General features: G+C 40.1%; 1 protein-coding gene across 1 annotated transcript in view; it reads left to right on the forward strand.

The window, feature by feature from the left end:
* Positions 1-652: 652 nt before the first annotated feature.
* Positions 653-20139, forward strand: part of hnrnpll (heterogeneous nuclear ribonucleoprotein L like) — a 71163-nt gene continuing 51676 nt past the window's right edge. The window contains exon 1 of the mRNA XM_076743892.1: positions 653-2015. Coding sequence (XP_076600007.1) covers positions 1782-2015 — 234 coding nt within the window. The 5' untranslated portion in view covers positions 653-1781. The remainder of the gene's footprint in view (positions 2016-20139) is intronic.

A 20139-nucleotide genomic window follows, 5' to 3' on the forward strand; every position in this document is an offset into this window, starting at 1 on the left:
CTCTTTCAGGATTGATGCCCAAGAAGCACCTGTTAATAAGCAAAGACAGTTTCAGTTTTAAATAGACTTATGTATTGCAGGCAGCATTTATCAAGGTGTTCACCTGTGCCTTTTCCCATATCACACGCTAGTAAATGCTAACGTTAGCTAGCCAGCGTTAGCTAGCTTATATCAGACCACACGGGCAAATGCTACAGCTAGCTAATGTTAGCTAGTTAGCTAATAGTGCAAATATTTGGTAATGGTGTTACTGGCAGCCTTTCGCCAATTACTCCTACATACGGTACTTGAGGCCTTGTCACATCTCCAGTAGCTAGCTAAGATAGCCATCACTATTAACAAATGCTGTGAGAGAACATTTAACAGTTTCAGGCACTTGCTAACAAAATATGAACTGTGTCATGCAATAAACGTTCATTTGAAAGTAATTATTATCATTTAAAATAACATGGGTGTACTGCAAACAGAGGTTATGCATGCAGCTCACCTTCTCCATTCAGCACAGAAGAGAAAAGGGAAACGGCATCTTCAGGTTCAGTGCCGAGTTTGGTTACGTCATGTGACTTACCCGGGAATATTTGAATACAATATTTCACTGTAATAATACTGCTGAATACTGTGAAATCCTTGAATTTTTTTTTTTTTTACTGTGTTGCTGTGATATTACAGACCTTGTTGTGATATAACGGGTTTTTGATTGCAGGATTTTACTGTAAAATAACAGTTTAATGCTGTAAAATCCAAGGATACTGTAGTTCTTCATTGGGATATTACAGGGGAACTTAATTACTCAAGTTACTGTAAAATAATACTGTTAATTATTGTGAAATGCTGGTAATTTATTACAGTGTATATGAAATGTGTGTTAATGCATAAATAAAAGGAAACACATATAACAATGTGTATTGTTTTTGATGTTGTGTTTGATTTCTGTTTTTATTTGGGCATTTTAAATCTTCCAGACAATCCCCCCAAATTTATGGGAGTTCAGTACAAATGGCTGGAGTTCTGCACCCATTAATTTTCCCCCAGCATGAGAATAAAATACCCTAAAAAAAATTCACATAAATCCCCACAACCTTGGCCAAATCTTACTAATTCTTAAATTTGGGTGTATGATTAATCAATCAATGCATCTAAATCTGTGCCTTTAAACTTGGTTTAACCTTTTTTTGGGGGGACGTTATAGCCTACTTAGAACAATGTTCGGTGAGCTGTCATCTAGGTTATTGCCTATAATAAGGCCTACTGCTTTCATGTGAGAAATGAATCACACATGCTGGATAGCAGAGTGTTATCTCCTCAGTGATGCAGCAAATTAACGCTCACATGGCCACTGTCTCTCTTTCTCTCTCCTGTCCTACGCTCTGCGATTTCAAGTCCGTCTCCGATTAAGTCTAGCTTGCCCACCATTCTCTTCTTTGCTCCCTCTCTGCACACTCCTCTGCAGAGCGTGGAAAGCTGTCCTTTGACGCATCGACACAGACCAATCAGACGCCGTATCTCCTAGGCGCAGGACCACACTGACCAATAATAGAACAGCACGGGGCGGGACGTGTGCTGTCCACTCACACCTTCACAGAGAAAAATCACTGGTGTTGGAAACGATACAGAGACAGACCCTCGAGACAGGAAGAGCGACACATATGTAAGGAGACAGACAGATACACGAAGACTGCTTATCGAGGAGACACGGCGGGATAACTGCTGACATGGACATGTCAGTCTGACCAGCTCCAGACACAGTCGCGATCTCCAACAGGTCCAACGCAGCCGCAAGCATGTCGACAGCAGAAGCAGCCGGGCAGCGCGAGGAAGGGGAGTACGGAAGGGCGGCAAAGCGGCTGAAAACGGAGGAGAGGGAGACAGAGGCGGAGGAGAGAGAGGAGGGGGAAGAGGAACTGGAGGAGGGGGAGGATTCGGACTCTGGGTCGCTACCCGGTAACGGAGAGTCAGCGGCGGACAGCCGAGCCCGGTGGAGCACCAGCCAATGCGGAGGAGGAGTCGGACGGAGGGTAAGGAGAGCAAAAATATTATCTAACGTTTCCCTGCAGCACAGAATCACAGACCGCGTGCGTGCGTGCGCGTCGTGTTGGTTGCTGCCACTGTCACTCTGTCAGTGCGCGAGCATCTCCCAGCTGTCCAACACTACAGGTTACTTCATGTCAGCAGTGTTCATCTCAAAGAGGATGTTGGCCAGAACATCCCAGCCTGTGTGTGTGAGCTTTCGAAATAAATTGCATGCACATATCTAAATGTGTGAAAAAATTATGTCATTAATTCAAGTTTGTGAATGTGTAAATTAGATCTGTGCACATAAAACTACACTTGTGTAAAATATCTTACAGCTGCAAAACTTTATTACACATTCACAAGCTTGCATTTGAGAGAATTTAATTTCTCATGAATTCATACACAATTCAGACACTTGAATGCAGTTTTTTCATATGGATGCAAAAGGTGATATACAACTGCACATCATCACAGCACTACACAAGCTCCTATTAATGACCCTTATTTGCTTCTGTAGAGGCAGGCCTATGGATGATTTGGTGACACTTGTGGTTACTGTGGTAGCGGTAAATGTGTTGTAATAATACAGCTCCCATCGTTCAATGACACTTGTATGGATGCCTGCATGATATGAGTAAAATCTGCACTGTGTCAGTTGTGTCCTGGAAGATGTCAGTGTCCCAGACAAATGGGAGAAATTATGGTCTAAATATTATCTGTGTTTTTGGACCTTATTTTCCCCTGGTTTTGTGTCTTGTGTCAACAATTTTCAGAGCGCTTTTGCACCTTCAACACATGTAGTTGTGATGTAGCTTTAATTTGAGAGAGTTGTCCAGTAGTCGGTGGTCAGAGCTAGCTTGTCTGCCCTGACGGGTTTGACTTTTAGCTCATCCTTTTAGTGTTTGTCAATGCTTTTAGTCACAGTAACTCTTGATGGTATAACGTACATGGGTTTGAGGTACTGAACCAACTCTTTGAATCCCTCGCTCTCCTGTCTCAATCACTTTGCACACCAACTAATTAACAGTTAACTATTGATGTCCCTCATTTCAACAACCAAAAAAATGGAAAAAAAGAAACTTTAATGTTTTAAACAAAATTCGTGGCCATTTGGGGATAGATTACTGAATATATGAGGTGCCCTTGAAAGCACCATGAAGTCCCTAATGGTGCCCACTTGCTTTGCTCACAAAGTGATGTAGGTTTCAGAATTTTACAAGGTACAGCTGAATGCATCAGAAGTCCCTGTCAAACACAGGCTATGGATGGCTGAAGCAGTGCACTTGCAAATGATACCAAAATGCATTAGAGACGGAGCATAGCTTTTTATTATTATGACTATTTTGGTACAAACATTTCTTTTTTAACGTGGTGGATAGCCCTTTGTCCCCAAATGCAATATCTAGCCTCATTTTGGAGCTTGGTGGGTGTTAATTTTTGACCTATTGGCACATGTCAATAAAATAAGAGTAGTTCAACATTTTGTGAAATGCACTTATTTCCTCTCTTTGTGAGAGTTAGGTAAGGAGATGAATCTGTGTGTTTAGCACAGAGCTGGAGTCACGATGTGTTTTGCCTAGCTTAGCAGAAAGACTGGAGGCAGGTGGAAACACATAGCCACTCTCCAAAATTTCAAGAATACATCAGCTAATACCTCTAAAGCTTACAAATGAACATGTTGTAACTCATGTTTTTGTTTGTTCAATCTGTACACAAACCGCATTGTAAAAATGACAATTTGTGGTTTATTGCGAGGCACCTGCAGGGTTTTTTTTTTTTTTTTGGTGAACAACACATGGGGGCAGCATCCTGAGTCTTGTTGTTTACAAAAATGTTGTATTAGTCCTTTAATAAGGAATACATCCCAATTTTGATCTGCTATGCATTTTCAATTACATGTTTACTTATAGTTTTACTATATTACAGCTGCAGGGTCTGCACTACAGTTGGGGGCATGGTGCACCTACGGAATACAAACATTTTAAAAAAGTGACCGTGCTCATGTTGCTTGCAGCTACTTGCTGACATATCAGTAGTATTTATCTTGTGCTACTGTGCACTCAGTCAAAACACTGGGCGGGAAGAGCAAGTATCAGTATGGTAATATAGTTCATAAGGTGTTTTTGATAGCTTTGGTATCTGGAAATTGTTCAGGTTTTATGTATCTATTAATGATCCATTCAGATTCAGAGCAAAAGAGAATTCAACAGAAAATCAATGTGAATTCAAAATTATCTTGTTAAATTATTTGCAAAGTACCTTTTCCAACACAAACGACAGTGTTTGTTATAAATGTTCAGACTGATACAAAGGAAATGCCTGCTGGTATCTGGTATGCTCATCCTGAAAACTCATCCTGAAAAGGGAACAGATATTAAGTGTGTTGGCGTAATTAGAATTGCTAATGATGAAAAAAAGCACTTTGAGGTCTCATTATTCCCAAAAAGGTGGGAATCAAAGTCATGTCAATCAAAGCCAATCCTGTGATTAGTAGGTTTCTGTAAATAATGGTACGGTGGCCAAATTCTGGACATAGATTAATCCACAGCAATTTCCACAGAATTACGTATGAATTCTAGTCTGGGAACTCATTAAAAACATAAGGCAAAAAAAACTGTAACAGAAAAATGCATAGACATCAATTTACTGAATTGCTGTTTATTATTAAAATAATAATTAATTGAGCACTAGCAACTTGGTAAAAAATCTTCAAAATTAACAGGAATTACAATCCATTAAATGCAACAACAATTGATCAGGAATTAAAATTCCCGTATAAAACAACATAACTGCGTCAAATAAGGACAAAATGTAAGTATGCCTTGGAGTTGTGTGACAGTGTCCTCTGAACATTGTGGCGCACTACAGCATTGTGGCTTGTGACATTTAAGTTCCTGTTGGAATATGGCATGTTGTTAACAAAGTCTGTGAGCGGTGTATATGAACAAAGATGAGGTAATGTTACTGAAGCACAAATCCAAGCTGTTTTCCTTAATAGTAGGATTGTCCACAAACTATAGAAAAGATGGCAGAACATTGTCCAGTCTGTAACTGTTATAATTCCCCAAGATAAATGCTGGAGCTTCAGAATACAATATAACATTAGCATCCTCGGCTACCACCAAGAGATGCAGAGACATGATCAACATCTCCAGGACAGGCGCGCATCATGTGCATTGCATCGTTATCGACAACCCACATTTTTCATCACACATTATGCACACTGGAGTGAGTAATTTGTTAAGTTTGCTGTTTTACTCAGTTTTTGTGAGTGTTTGTACTGTGTCTGTCCAGACCGTGGTGGTTTATGCTGGTAATTGATATTTTCATGAGGTGTCTGTTATATTTCTTGAACCCAGTTGTAGTTCAGCAAAAATACTTTCATCGATAGCCAATGCAGACATTTGTGTCGTTATCAGCCCAATATCCGATCTCAGCATTAAACAGGGCCATCCCTAGTCGATACAGCAAGGATGTTTCCTGACAAAACAAACATCACGTATTCCACTCCACCTTACTACCATCACCTCCTCTGCAAGTGAAAACAATAAGCAAAAGATGTTCATCACTTAATTACAGTCCCTACATCCAAAATATTGAGAGCACTTAATCTACAATATAACTGCCATTAATAAACGGACATTAAGAACATGAGTCATCTGCACACCACTCTTCATGAAACTTCTTTTCAAGAGTGAAAAGCATTACCAGTTCAAACTTTTGTTTAACACTTCATGAGCAGCAGACATGGTGCCTTGCAAATTTGGAAGACCCCCTGAATCCATTTATCTTGGCAGGCCAGCCAGGGCTGCTGTTCCAGCTCCATTGACATGATTTTTGTCCTTTGTCACAAGTGGAGAGAAAATATATATGTGATATTGGGGGTTTAAGAGACAGCTGTTAAGAATAACACACCAGTGTGATGCATGAAAACATCCTGACATGTTCCTCATACGCTATCAAAACTTCCAGCCTCCTTCTCTCCTTCTCCCTCTCTTCCCTCTTAAGTGCCTCGGGTGTGTATATGTCAGGTGAAACTAAGGAGGCCACTGGAAAATTTGTATTGGTGATCCTGTGGAATTCACTATAGAACTGTCTAAAAAAAGTGCAGGTTATACTGACTATATATATATGATAATGATTATAACTATATATACTGAGACATAGACATTGCTTAATCCTCCATGAATTCATTTTTTGTTGTTATTTTTTTGGCCACTTGGGGCCAGCAGAAACAAGTAGTGAACACGTTACCGATATCACATTTTATGTTGATTTGATTTTCAACATCATCATTCATTTGGAGTTGTTTTTCCTGTCCGCCTGGTGAATGTCCAATATTCAATCTATTTTAGGTTTGTATTTGGTCTCTACCAATTCTTGAGGGAAACTAGGGGACTCTTTAACTGCTAAATGCTCCGTTATGTTCACCCTTTTGACAATAACTGTGTCTGTTTGCAGTGTTGAGAGCCTGCTGCAGCCGACAACAAAACTATGAAAATAGTGAGGCAAAGCAGTAAAGTTGCAGCTGGACAGATAAACAATGAGCATACATTTGATATAAAGCTCAGTGAAATTGAGGGGAGCTGCAGAGTTGCTGATAATTCTCTGTAGGTTCATTGTCTTTTGGTATATTATTCCTGCTGGTTATAGTTGCTTTCATGAAAAATCTCTTTTTAAAAAATTAATTAAAGGGCTCCGACCAATCAGTGTGATGAGACGAAGCTGGATTTACAGTTCTGCATTGAAGGATAGCTCGTGTGCCTCCTCGGAAATATTGCCACTTGTTGGGTTGCAGTAGGAACAGAGATACCACATTTCTCCCTACATAGGGTGGTTTCTGAGGATCAGTGAGATAGATAAACCCAGGATTGCTAAAAAAAAAACCCTCTCAAATCCTTAGAATTCTCGTAATATAGTAGTAGTATCTGATGATCACAGTAGTAATGGAGTTTTGGGTGTAAACGCCAGGTTCACACAGTGAGCATGCTGTGGTCGGTCTACAACAGCAACAACCTTTCATGTCTGCAAAGAGTCGGTCAGGAAACAGATGTTGTAAGACAAGCCATTATGGATTTTGGGACAATTTAGAAGTGACTCTAAACGTGTGAACCTTCCAATAATTTTGAACAGCTGCAACGTTCAGGGGTGGGGAGGCCTCCTTGACAGAGAGAATGGTGTATGAAAAGAATGATGCAGTGAGCTAACGGGACACTACAGATGAGCCACTGAGTAATTTTCAGCAGTGGAGACTTTTATTAAATAACCAACAACGGGGAAAAAACTGGGGGGAGTAAAGGGGACCATTGATAGTCTGAACCCAGGACAAAAGAGGACAAAGTGGACAAGGTGAACATATCTATTTTCAGATGCCAGCATGGACACGGGTTCATTCAAAAATTCCTGCTCTAAGAACAACTATGGCTAATTTCAAGGGAGGAAAAAGACCATCCACAGTAACACACAACATAGGCATAACGGTAACGTTACCTACATTTTGCAGCAGCGAGGCAAGTATATGGTACTCAAGCTAGTAGCATTAGCTTACTAATTATATACCACTATAACGTTGATTTTACTTGACATATTGAATGTTGTTAATTGAAGTGTCAGCTAACTATTAAGCTATTAAGATAACTCTCTCCTTTCACGTTGAGTAGAGAGTCAGCTCACTAGCGTAGCTAATGTAGCTAATGGTTGAGGTGTTAACTGTTTTACCTAATTAGCTACCTACACACAATAGCCAGTACAAACATCCAAATTTCTTTGGATTTTTGGATTTTTTGTTCAATGCACTCACATAGATTTGTTTTTCTTTCTCTCAGCAGATAAGTTGTGTGAGTTGATGGTAAAGGGTAAAGTCAAACTGAGAAGGTAAGTGTTATTAAAGGTTATTAAAGGTTAGAATACACTTGTCATAGTTGTGGTGTTTCTGTGGAACCCCTAAAAGTTTACGTTCATCACACTGAAATAAGACACATTACCAGTATGCATGCTGTATAGAAGGTTGCAAGTGGCATCTTCTGTGTCACAGTGTGAGATTTTGCGTATGTCAACTTCCTCACAGATGAATGGTGTAAAAGATCTTTTGTGTCACCTCAAATCTCATGTTTCAAAAAGAGAGGAGGTGCATTGCCCTTCCAAAAACTGTGATGACTCTTTTTCAGTGAAACTGTCTTAAATGTCCCATCTGTCTAGAAAGCACATACTGCAGCTCTCCATGTATCTGGTGCAAACTGCCTTTAGTTCCTAATAAGTCTCAGTCCTCTTGCTGAAATCTGGTCAGAAGAAGGGGCAGTTGATGATGGGCATACATACTGGACCCTGCACAAATGAAAAGTTTGTACATGAGAAGTCTATGCATGTTTTACATCAAGTTGCAGATGAAGCACCTTATCCCCTCCTCTACAATACAGTTAATCATAGCAGAAATCAATAGTCTGAGTGGAGTGTGCCAGTTGACTTAGTATCTCTTCAAACAAAAACTAAACTCCCTGATACAGAAATCATATCAAATATGTTTTTAAAACCCTAGATGACTTAGATATTCATGCACGTCGCAGCTCTTCCCTTTCCACAGAGTGCAAGAGAAAACCGTATTTTGAGGAGAATGTTGCCTATATGCATCTACAGTTTTTTGGGGGTTTGATAAAAGCAGAAAGGTGTGATATACTCAGTTTATTCCCATAAAAGATACATTAACAACTGTGCTAAGATATCATGCTGTGTGAGAAGAATACTCTACATCTGCCAGAGTTAGACTCCTCATTATTTTAACCGAGTCAGGTCTCACTTTAAATGTGACACTGTATCAAGATGCATTTGAAGTGGTTAGTCCCCTTGGCTCTGCAAAGAAAAACACAAGTTGCTTGGGGTTTACTTCATTATTGCACAATTTTATCCTTTTCAGTGATCCACTGGTGACAACTTACAGCTTTTGCTTTTGTGCAGAGAAGGTGATTTCAAACCTTTTGGCCACAAGAAAGTGTTCTCTCTTGTGATATCAGATCTTACAGAACTAGAGACAAATTGACTGAATATGCATGGAAACATTGTGAAGCATTGCTGATAATAATTTGGGTTGGCATAAAATCAATGGCTTCCCAGAAAACAGTGAGAAACTAGTATATCTCACTATTTCTGCTGATATTGTCATGTAACTAGAAGTGAGGGAAACAATTTGGAACACCATGCTCAGATCTACACAACACAAGACTGCAGTGACACTATACAAGAGCAAAATGATGATGCAAGTGAAGTGAGAGGTTTGAAATTTCACTCTGTCTTAAATTTTTTTCATGTCTGCCAGCCATGCCTCCCACCCTGTATTGGCCATGATTTGTTTGAGGGTGCAGTGTCATACGACCTGCCATTTTTTCGACTGCCACTGTCAAAGTGAATTTCTTCACATATTTGCAACTTAAGGTTGTAGGATCAGGCAGTTTAGCTAGGGGGGATCTGACAGTAATTCTGCACTCTCAGAAGTTTCTGATAAGGGTGTAAAACTAGGTGGCCAGGCAAAAGAAAACTGAACTTTTGCTGTGTTGTTTCTTCGTGTTATAATCAGAGAAAAGTTCACAGATACATCCGGTATAGCAACTTATTGTCCAACTAAAAGAGGTAGTGGAATTAAATTGTGCCCCTAGAATATCAGTAGCTCTGGTTGCTTTGCTGAATTCGTGACTTAGATTCATGACTATCGAGAGACGAGGAAAGAAATGTTTCCTGCACACAAGCCAAAGCGTCATTACCTCACTTGTGACCCTGCACTAATAATGAAACTTGTCCCACTCATGTGGTTGTTGACAATGAAGTTCAAAAGCAAGAATTTATACTCAGAAAGATGTGTGCGAAGGACACAAAATCTCAATAGCGCTCACTAGCCTGGAGCCACCAGCTACTACATTCTAGATTCAGGCTCCTTTTTTGCACCATCTTTTGTGGTGAAGAACTCAGAATCACTGAATCTCCTGTCCATGCTGAACTGTACAGTAATGTAGCATGCACTGCAAGGAACACACTTGAGAAAGGAACCTAATATCGTGGCCACTACAGAGATACAGTGGAAAGGCACTCTACACAAAAAGGTCTTCTTTCTTTGTCTGAGCCAAGGCAACTGAATTTGGTAGTTTAGACCAGTGTTTTTCAACTGGTGGGTTGCGACCCAAAAGTGGGTCACGGACCCGTTTTCAGTGGGTCCCAGGCTATTGCCTGGGCAAAAAAAAAAAAAGAAAAAAATCCTGTGCTTTCATTTTGAAGGGGATTTTTTTTATGCAGCAGAGTGCCATCTATCCGTGTCTGACCTTGTCATTAAGGGGTGATGGTGGGTCCCAAAGCCAGACCCAGTTGAGAACCGCTGGTCTAGAGCAGCGATTCTCAACTGGTGGGACCCGTTTTCAGTGGCCTTTGCCTGGGCAAAAAAAAAAAATGTTCAGGAAAAAAATCATATTCTTTTATTTTGAAGGAGATGTTTAATGGAGCGGAGTGCCATCTTTTTTCCTAGATTTGGGTCACGGCTTGTCATTAAGGGGTGTTGGTGGGTCCCGAAGCCAGACTAGTTGAGAACCACTGGTTTAGACTATGCAGTGAAAGAGGCAAGGCAGAGTATGAGGTCTTGGAAAGCAGAGCTCAAACTGTATTATTATCCATTTCCTGCATACAAGTTATTTCACTGAAATGTAACATTGTTTACACAGTAAAGAAAAAACGTAACAATGAATCCAGGCTGTACAGAAATCTGCCAGAATACAAGTACTGTATCTTGTGTATTTTATTTGGAACAAAACCACACTGTTAAATATACCTGGAGCTACTGAGATTGCACTAAGTTCTGACCTTTTGACTCTATCCCAACACAGTGCCAAAAGTGGAGCTGCACTTTACATATACTTAGTAAGTGTTGCAGTAAACACAGCCACATATGAGCAAATGTAGTGAGAGATAGAGTTCCTCAGAGATGACTGGAAATGCTACGCTGATTGGTTTATGGTTTGTTATCAAAATGTAGGTCATTTAGCCCAAGATGACTGCATCGTTTAGAAGCATCGAAGTCCCTTTTTTCTACTTACAGAGTCATTTGAGTTAAAGAACAGTGATCTTATAGACTAAACTATCAGTCTCCTGTATAGTCATAGATGGACAGAGTGTTCTTGCCTCTTTCATTACATCACCTCTGCAATTTGGCAGCATTTCGGGTTCTAGCCAAACGATAAAGGAGAGCCAGCGAACGTTGACGAGGCTGTATGCAAGATTTGCATGAAGGCCGTGACAGCGAGAGATGGAAACACCTCAAACCTAAGGGCCCATCTTAGAATCAATTACCCGCTGACCGCTGCACGAATAAACTTGGCTCAAGTTCAAGAAGTGCTTCTATTTCAACCCCTCCTGCTGATTCTGATGCCAATGCAGGACAAACACAGATGACAACTAGTCTCACCATGACACAACCAACAATAAAAAAGGGGAAAATAACCAAATACAAATGGGACATTATCCGCTGGAAAACCTGTATCGATGCGGTGACCAAGTACTTGGCGAAAGAAATGGTCTCTTTCCATATGGTGGAAAACAAGTCCTTTAAGGACGTGATAAAGACCCTAGATGCCCAGTACGAGCTGCCTGGATGAAAATACTTTTCCAAAACAGCCATTCCACATTTATATAATAAAGTTAGAAACAAGGTTCAAGTGCTGCTGTCAGGGACTGATAGTTACTCCCTCACAACTGATATGTGGTCGTCAGTTAACATTACACCATATAATATGTCCCTGACTGTCCACACCATTACACTTGAGTGGAAACTTGAATCTAACTGCCTCCAGACAATGTATTTTCCTGAAAGCCATACTGCGGACAATCTTGTGGCTGCGCACAGGGACGCGCTTTAGGACTGGCAACTAGGTGCGAATTAACTCTCAGCCATAACCACAGACAACGCTGCCAACATTTCTGCTGCATCAGGACCCTGTATTGGCCCTGGTTAACTGTTTCGGTCACAAATCTTAACTAACGTACGAGACCAAAGGCAAAAAACAGAGCGCGCCCTGGGACTATGATGTAATATTGTCGGGGCCTTTTCGCACAGCTGGATCCGGAAGAGTTAACTGCACAAGAAGCAAGTGGAATTGGGACTCCCAGAGCATACTCCCATAACGGTAAGCCGATATCAATCTGTTATAGGTCTAGGGCTACATGCGGTGCAGATTAATAAACACATCTTATTAGCTTATTATCATTTATTAGGCAAGGGTGGAGCATAGAATAACATGTACTAGAATATGTATAATATAGTCTCTATTATTTTCATTGACAGGACTGCGCAACTCGGTGGGGCTCTAAACTAGCCATGGTAGGGCGCATCCTCATGCAGGCCCAAGCAATCAGACATGTCCTGTCTGACGATAGAAGGAACAACTTGCCACTCACCTGGCAGGACATGGATGTCTTGCAGGCTCTTCACAACACACTGAAACCAGTCAGTGACTTCACTGATATCTTGTCTGGAGAAAACTATGCGACCAGCTCCTCTATCCTCCCCATGATCCAGTTCTGCACAGACGATGTGTTGGCTCTGTCAGACAAGGATGTCCAGTTAACAACGTCAATAAAGACTGGTATTCTTGCCAAGCTGGAGGGAAAATATGAAAGCGATTCAGTGCATAAGTTGATGCGAAAATGCACCTTCCTTGACCCTTGGTACCGTGGAGGATACAAAAGTGATGACACCGCTTTGGCTGAGACAAAGAAGGAGTTAAAGGCCAAGATGGTGAGACTGGAGGGGCAAGCAGCAGCAGCAGGTCGAATGGCCATCAGAGTGGAGGAGGGAGAAGCACATCCCGAACCACCCAAAAAAAAGATGACTCTGGGCAGTCTCCTTGAAAGAAAAGCTGATGCAGTAGCACGTCCGTCTCATGTCGAGGGTTGCCCGCAAATATCTGTGTGTTTGTGCTACAACCTCTCCATCAGAGCGGGTCTTCAGCACCGTGGGCAAAGTCGTCAATCAGCGTGCCCTGCTCAAGCCGGACAAAGTCAACATGCTGGTTTTTCTGGCAAAAAACCTGCAATAGGTTCCAATAGATTAGTTTGTTATTATTTCATTTTCAATAGCCACCTGTTCTGACAGACAAAAAAGTTCGGACTGTCACTTTACCCAAAGTTAGGCTCTAAAAGTTACAGACAGTATTACGTTAGGATTATATATTTTTTATTAACTTGTTATTTAATGTTCTTTGCTTTTAATTGAATTAATTTGTGTGATATTTAAAATATTTTATAATAAAAGTTGTGAATGTTGTATGTTTTGTTGTGACTTTTTCAGTATTCTTAGGCCTATGCAATGTTTGCTATTCTGTTTCTGAACGCTATAAGCGCAAACCAACATTTTGGCGACTCCCTCTGAGCCCTGCAAAGTGATTTTTAATTAGTCACGGTAGTACGGTATAAACAGGGAAAATGTGGGGAAGGTTTGATGGTATCAAAATTTGGATACCGCCCAACTCTATGTAACAAAACCTCAATTAATGCTTTGGTTAAAATTAAGGTTTTGTCGCCTGATGGATGAGTAATAACAAAGATAGCCAAAGTGAAACCAGAACTTCAACTTCTGATTTCAACTTCAAATTATTAGAACTCCAGCCCTAAAATCTAACTTTATACTGTTCACCCTGTTTGTATCAATAGGCAACAACATTTTTTGATATTTTGTAGTCTTTTTTTTTTTCAGCTGAGTCTGCAGCTCATTGCAGTGATTAGTGTTCAATTCAATTATTTTTTATTTATGTAGCGCCATGTAGTATATATAGCATAGTACAGCGGTCTCCAACCACCGGGCCATTTGGTACCGGGCCACACAGAGAGATTGAACAATAAATATTTATTGCTCATCAGAGTCTGAAAGAAGTTTTATTTTGAAAATCAGGTGCTCTATACAGGTCAAACCGCTTGTCTCGGTCACGTGAAATGGTAGTAAAAATGTAAGCCCACAAGCTAGCAAAAATGAGTAAAAAACAAACGTCTTTGGAGAGCTTCTTTGGATACGGGAAAAGGCCAGATGATGAGACAGATGAAGAGCCCACAACTTCCAAGAAAAAGAAAGCTGCATTTAAGAGACAATATCAGCAGTCCTACTTAAAATATGGGTTTATCGCTTCAGGTGATTCTCACGCACCAAGCCCACTTTGTGTAATATGTGGCGACGGGCTTGCAAATGAGGCAATAAAGCCTTTTTGTTGAAGAGAAACAAGCACAGGGCTCCCACTAATTACAACAACTACATCAAGCGTAATGGTGAGTTATATTTTTAATTAGTTTGGTCCATGGCACAAAAAAGGTTGGGGACCGCTGGCAGAGTATATACATATATGATATATTTGTGTGTGTGATATATGTACATATTGGTAACAGATAGTATTTGTATGTAATATAGAACTATGGATGGAATAATAATGGAAATTTGACTAGTAGTAGTAGCAGTTACAGTGGATTTCAGGCAGGGCCATAGCAGGAGATGAAAATATAATCCACAATCCAGTTTCAACCACTATCCATAGGAACCTGTGTGATGACAAAGGACAAAGACTCCGGGGAAGAAGCTAAGTTAGTAACACTCCTTGGTAGGACATGAAAGTGCGCAGGTGGAAAGGGAGAGAAGAACAGAGGAGCTCGGTGTATCATTGGAAGTCCTCCAACAGTCTAATCCTATAGCAGCATAATTAAGGGCCAGTCCAAGGCAAGCCTGAGCCAGCGGTAACTTTAAAGCTTTATTATGTAGTTATTTAAAGCTTTATCAAAAAGGAAAGTTTAAAGGCTGTTTTTAAATGTAGAGATGGGTTAGACTGGAAGATGGTTCCACAGGAGAGGAGCTTGATAGCTAAAGGCTCTGGTTCCATTTTGCTTTTGGAGACTTGAGGAACCATAAGTAAGCCTACATTGTCGGAGCACAGTGTTCTAGTGGGATAATAATGAGCTCTTTACAATAAGATGGTGCCTGACCATTTATGGCTTTGTAAGTTAAGAGAAGGATTTTAAATTCTATTCTGGATTTTACAGGGAGCCAGTACAGAGAGGCTAATATTGGCTAACACACACACACACACACACACACACACACACACACACACACACAGAGACACACACGTGTTCAACTAACACACCAACTGACTTCACTTCAGCAGATATTGCATATTCTTTGAGTGCTTTAACTGACACGTTAATTTGCCAAGCTTCAGCTCAACATCCCACAAGTAAAGAATTAACATTGATAAAACATTTCAACTTGTATATGTTTTTGCACATATATACATGCTAAGACACTGAAATCCTTTTAAATGTTTCAACTGCATAAAGCTCATGTTCTAGTTGTTTAACATGAGGGTGCAAAGTGTAATATCTATTGACCTAACCCCGGTCAATGATTAGATGCTTGACACAAGAAACTGAAACTTTATATTATTGCTCCTTTAGGCCCGATATTAAACAGGGTCTGTGTTCTGCTGTGTGTCTGTTTAGGTCTGTATGTGTATTTGAGTTGATGTAAGAGACTGTGCAGACCTAAACAAAGAACAGAGTAAACAGAGAAGTGTGGAGTTTTTTGATTCTAGTAGAAGGATGTAACATATATGTGTGGCTATCAATGTCAACCACACCGTGTTAGTTCACTGTTTCCTTTCTCACCATCTCCCCATTACAGGATGCACTAGTACTAGATTGGTGCTTTCACACATACACACATGTTGACTTAGGTCACTTTTGGGGACGTATTTGGATACTTCTGAGGATCCCTAACTCAGTATTTAACCCTAAACCTAAACCTGTTTCTGACCTGACCCTTAAAACCAAATCCAAATGTCCTAATAGTGCAGAAATGTCCTCACTATGAGAGTCTAAAACTGAAAACACACACACACACACACACACACACACACACACACACACACACACACACACACACACTTGTGCACACACAAGTGCTGAGTGAAGGAGGTATCACCTTGCTGTGTAATCAACATTACATGCATGTAGTCTAGTTTCCACACAGTCAGGTATGCATGGACACACTAACACACACACACACTGTCAGTCATGTTTCCATCACTTCAGAGGACATTAGATAGATTTACGCTCATTTCCTGGAGACTTAGTCTAATCCTAAGCTTGACTAACCCTTACCCTAACCTTAACCCAAGCCTTCACCCTAAAATTTAACAATAACAAACAATTTACATTTGGGGGACTTGTTTCACTGTGTAATATAATATATGTCCCCACAAAATGAGTAATACATGTCCACACACACACACACGTGTCATCTGATCATTAGAGGGCAATTATCAAGATGGATGGGCTACTTAGGGATGTTCGTTCTTTCAGCCATTGTTGACAGTCGGTGGAATGCACTGACGCGTGAAAGTCCTGTATGATGTGTAAACAGTTTGAAAACAGGATCACAAAAAACGAAACAGAACTTAAAAATGATTAAATAATCTTAAACACAAGGCAATGCAAGTATTGGAAAAAATATCCATCAAACATCTGATGATTTCTTAAATGGTTAGTGGATCCTTAGAGACTTAGACTTTATTGTCATTCACACACTGAATGAAATTTCGATTGCAACAGGCTCAGCACAGGGTATTAAGTATATATGTGTGTGTGTGTGTGTGTGTGTGTGTGTGTGTGTGTGTGTGTGTGTATATATGTACAGGTATGTTAAAAGTATGTTAAAATAAAAACAGCAGAGTATTGTGATATATACAGTATGTGAATAAACAGTGAGTGGAATAAAGATGAAAGATTTCAGCAGGAATATGCATTAAGTTAAAAAATAAGCAGCATAAAGATTAATTTAAAGTGCAATTGTGAATAATGACCTGAGGAGTTTAAAGTGGTGCAGAAATGCTCATTTTGAGTTTAGCAGTCTGATGGCCTGGGGGAAAAAGCTGTTACAGAACCCGGTGGTCCTGCACCAAATGCTGCAGAACCTCTTTCCAGAGGCCAGCAGGGAGAACAGACCATGGTGGGGGTGTGAGTCCCTGATGATGTTTTCAGCACAGGACATGCAACGTTCAGGTGCGATGTCCTGAATGGAGGAGAGAGATGTCCCAATGATTTTCTCTGCTGTCCTCACCACTCTCCTCACATTCCAGTTGGCAGTGCTGCTGCCTCCACACCACACAGAGATGCAGCTGGTCAAGATGCTCTCTCTGGTGCTTCTGTAGAATGTAGTGAGGATGGGCGGGGGCAGGTGGCTCCCCGCATCCTGTGCAGAAAGTGCAGGCGTTGCTGTTCCCTTTTCACCAGTGACGCAGTGTTCACAGACCAGGTGAGGTTGTCTGTGATGTGCACCCCCAAGAACTTTGTGCTGCTGACCACCTCCACAGCTGTGTTGTTGAGGAGAAGTGGAGGATGACTGGGCTGGTTCTTCCTGAAGTCGATAATGATCTCTTGTTTTATCCACATTCAGGATCACGTTATTGTCTTTGCACCAGCCCACCAGCTGCTCCACCTCTTCTCTGTAGGCCAGGTCGCTGTTGTCCCTGATGAGGCCCACCTCACTCCTCCATCAAAGACCCCTCTAGAGCTGAGGTCTGCTACAGAGGACTTGTTTGTTATATTTAATCTGGTTGGTTCAACAGAAATGTGATTGAGATTAAAATCTATTGAAAGTTAAGTCAGTTAAAGCCAATGCAAAAGTCTGCCAATTGCTAGTCAAAATGATGGTCACCTAATTCAGTTTCAGCTAGTGTCTATACATGCACTTCAGCAACCTGGTTACAGTTAGCTCACCTCAGTAATCTGGTTTCATAAATGTCATGTGAACAAGGAATGTTGTTTCCTTAATCAGAGTAGTAGATTGGAGAATCCTGATTTCTCCAGTAATAATGATGGAGGACTGACTTTAGGCAGAGAAAATGTGACTGTGAGAGCAGGGATTCATTGTTGTTATGCCTGTTAGTTTTTGATGGTCTAAGATCAAGGTCACTGTGGCGTTTCGTGAGGATGAGATGAAGGAATTTCTTAAAATTTGGTACAAATGTTCACTTGGCCTGCAGGATGAACTGATTTGATTTTGGTGGTCAACGCTCACTGTGACCTCACATCCGTCCCATTCACATGAATACAATATCTCAGGAAGGCCTGCAGAGAATTTCATTAATGCTTACATCTGGCACATTTGTGCCAGATGTAGGCTGAACTGATTAGATTTTGGTGGTCAAAGGTCAATGTGACCTCAAACAACACATTTTTGGCCATAACTTAAGGATTCATACGTTAGTTATGACAAAATTCCACACAAATGTCTCATAGGGTAATATGATGTGTCATAACATTTTATATCCAAAAGGTCAAAGGTCAACTTCACTGCAACGTCTTCAAGTTCTGCAAAAACACTTTTCTGGCCATTGTTCAACACCATAACACAGGTTATGTGATGAAGCTCTTTATCAGTCCTCTGTGCTCCTCTGGAAAAATAGTCTCTAAGTGAAGACAACACGTTTCTCGGAAATGATTCACTGGAATCACACATGTCAATATAGTGATAACTGCGATTTCACCACAAAATGCACTCAATACCTGATTTCCTTCAGTCTTCACTACATACTACATATTCTGTGGGTCTGGACAGACATGGATGTGAATGCAGCTTGACTAGTTGGCAGAGGCATAAAACAACAAGGCTGTAATTCAAGTAATTCCATCCAAAATTTGACTAAGCTTGATGCTGACGTCAGGTAACCTCTAAATAAGTTCATAACTGGACCTTTGACCATTGAAAATTCAGACACATTCACATGTTGTCCTTACATCAGTCCATGTGCTCTTACACACATACACCTACATACATGTTTATTGTAGGTTTATAACAGATAAGAGTGACTCGAGCACTTGAACTTCTGAAATCTCAGAAAAATGTGTGCTGAGTCATCACCTGAATGCTAGTGAGAGGTTCACATTGCACATCATTCCAGCGATAAAAAAAGAGTAAATGCTAAGTGAACCATTACAATGCATAAAGTGCTAAATAGATCAATTTATGCATTATACATATCTATAGAACACAGACAAGAGAGTCATGGAAACAAGTGTATCATTATTATTATTATAATTATTAATAATCCAAATTAACTTCCAGTTGAGTGTCAGATCTCCCAAGAAATAATCAGCAAAAATAACAAGCTATCTCAACTTAAAATAATTTATAACCTGGCTGCCTTGAAATGTCGAGTAAGGCAAGCTAAGTAAAATAGTTCGATCAACTTTATACCTCAGGTTTAATCAACTAGAACTTCAAGTGATACCTACAACACATTCCAGGTTGTACAAACCTAAATCATAGTTGAGACAACAGAGAAAGATGACTAGTAAAACCAACAAACTTGTAATGATATCTTGGGTTGTACAAACACGAAAATAAAAGCTGTTTAAGCATCTTGTTGAATCAATTTCTGTTTTTAATTGTGTAAACATACCAATAAAAGTTGGTTCAACTAAGAATCTTGTTGAATTAACTGATCATTTTAAGGCAACCAGGTTACTTTTCCAAGAATAGTTCATCTTAGTTGCAATGTTAAGTTCATTCAAAAAAATTCAACTGCATAGTTTGCCCACACAACTTAAGTTTCTATTTTCTAACCAGTCCTGCATTAAATTGATTCATCGACAGCAAAGAACATTCAGAATGCTGTTTTATTTCATTTCAATACTGACAGTGGCCTTTTTGGTATGAACCTACATGGTATTAAATCACCATTAGCCATAGTTGAACAGGAAAATACCACATATTTAACATGTTTCTGTAGCTATTAACATTTATTATACAAGAATGCAAAATAGTCTTACTGTGCATTTACAACAACAATGACAACAACTGTCAAGGTATAAAGCAGAAATTGCAAAATATAAAAGCTTACAGCTTAACTTGAAGTGCTATAGTTACATTACACAACCTTCTAAGTGGCAGATTATCTCTTAACTAAACAATGTACCACATAACATCTGTAGAACATCTGCATTAAGCTGCATTTTTTCTGTGACTTATAGGCCTTCTTTTTATCATAGGTATTGTGTTGAGTGTCTTAATCATGTGAGCTTGAACAGACCAACGGATAGTTGCCATTAACTTGGCCA

Source organism: Chaetodon auriga, chromosome 11 (genome assembly GCF_051107435.1).
Source record: "Chaetodon auriga isolate fChaAug3 chromosome 11, fChaAug3.hap1, whole genome shotgun sequence".
Taxonomy (NCBI): Eukaryota; Metazoa; Chordata; class Actinopteri; order Chaetodontiformes; family Chaetodontidae; genus Chaetodon; species Chaetodon auriga.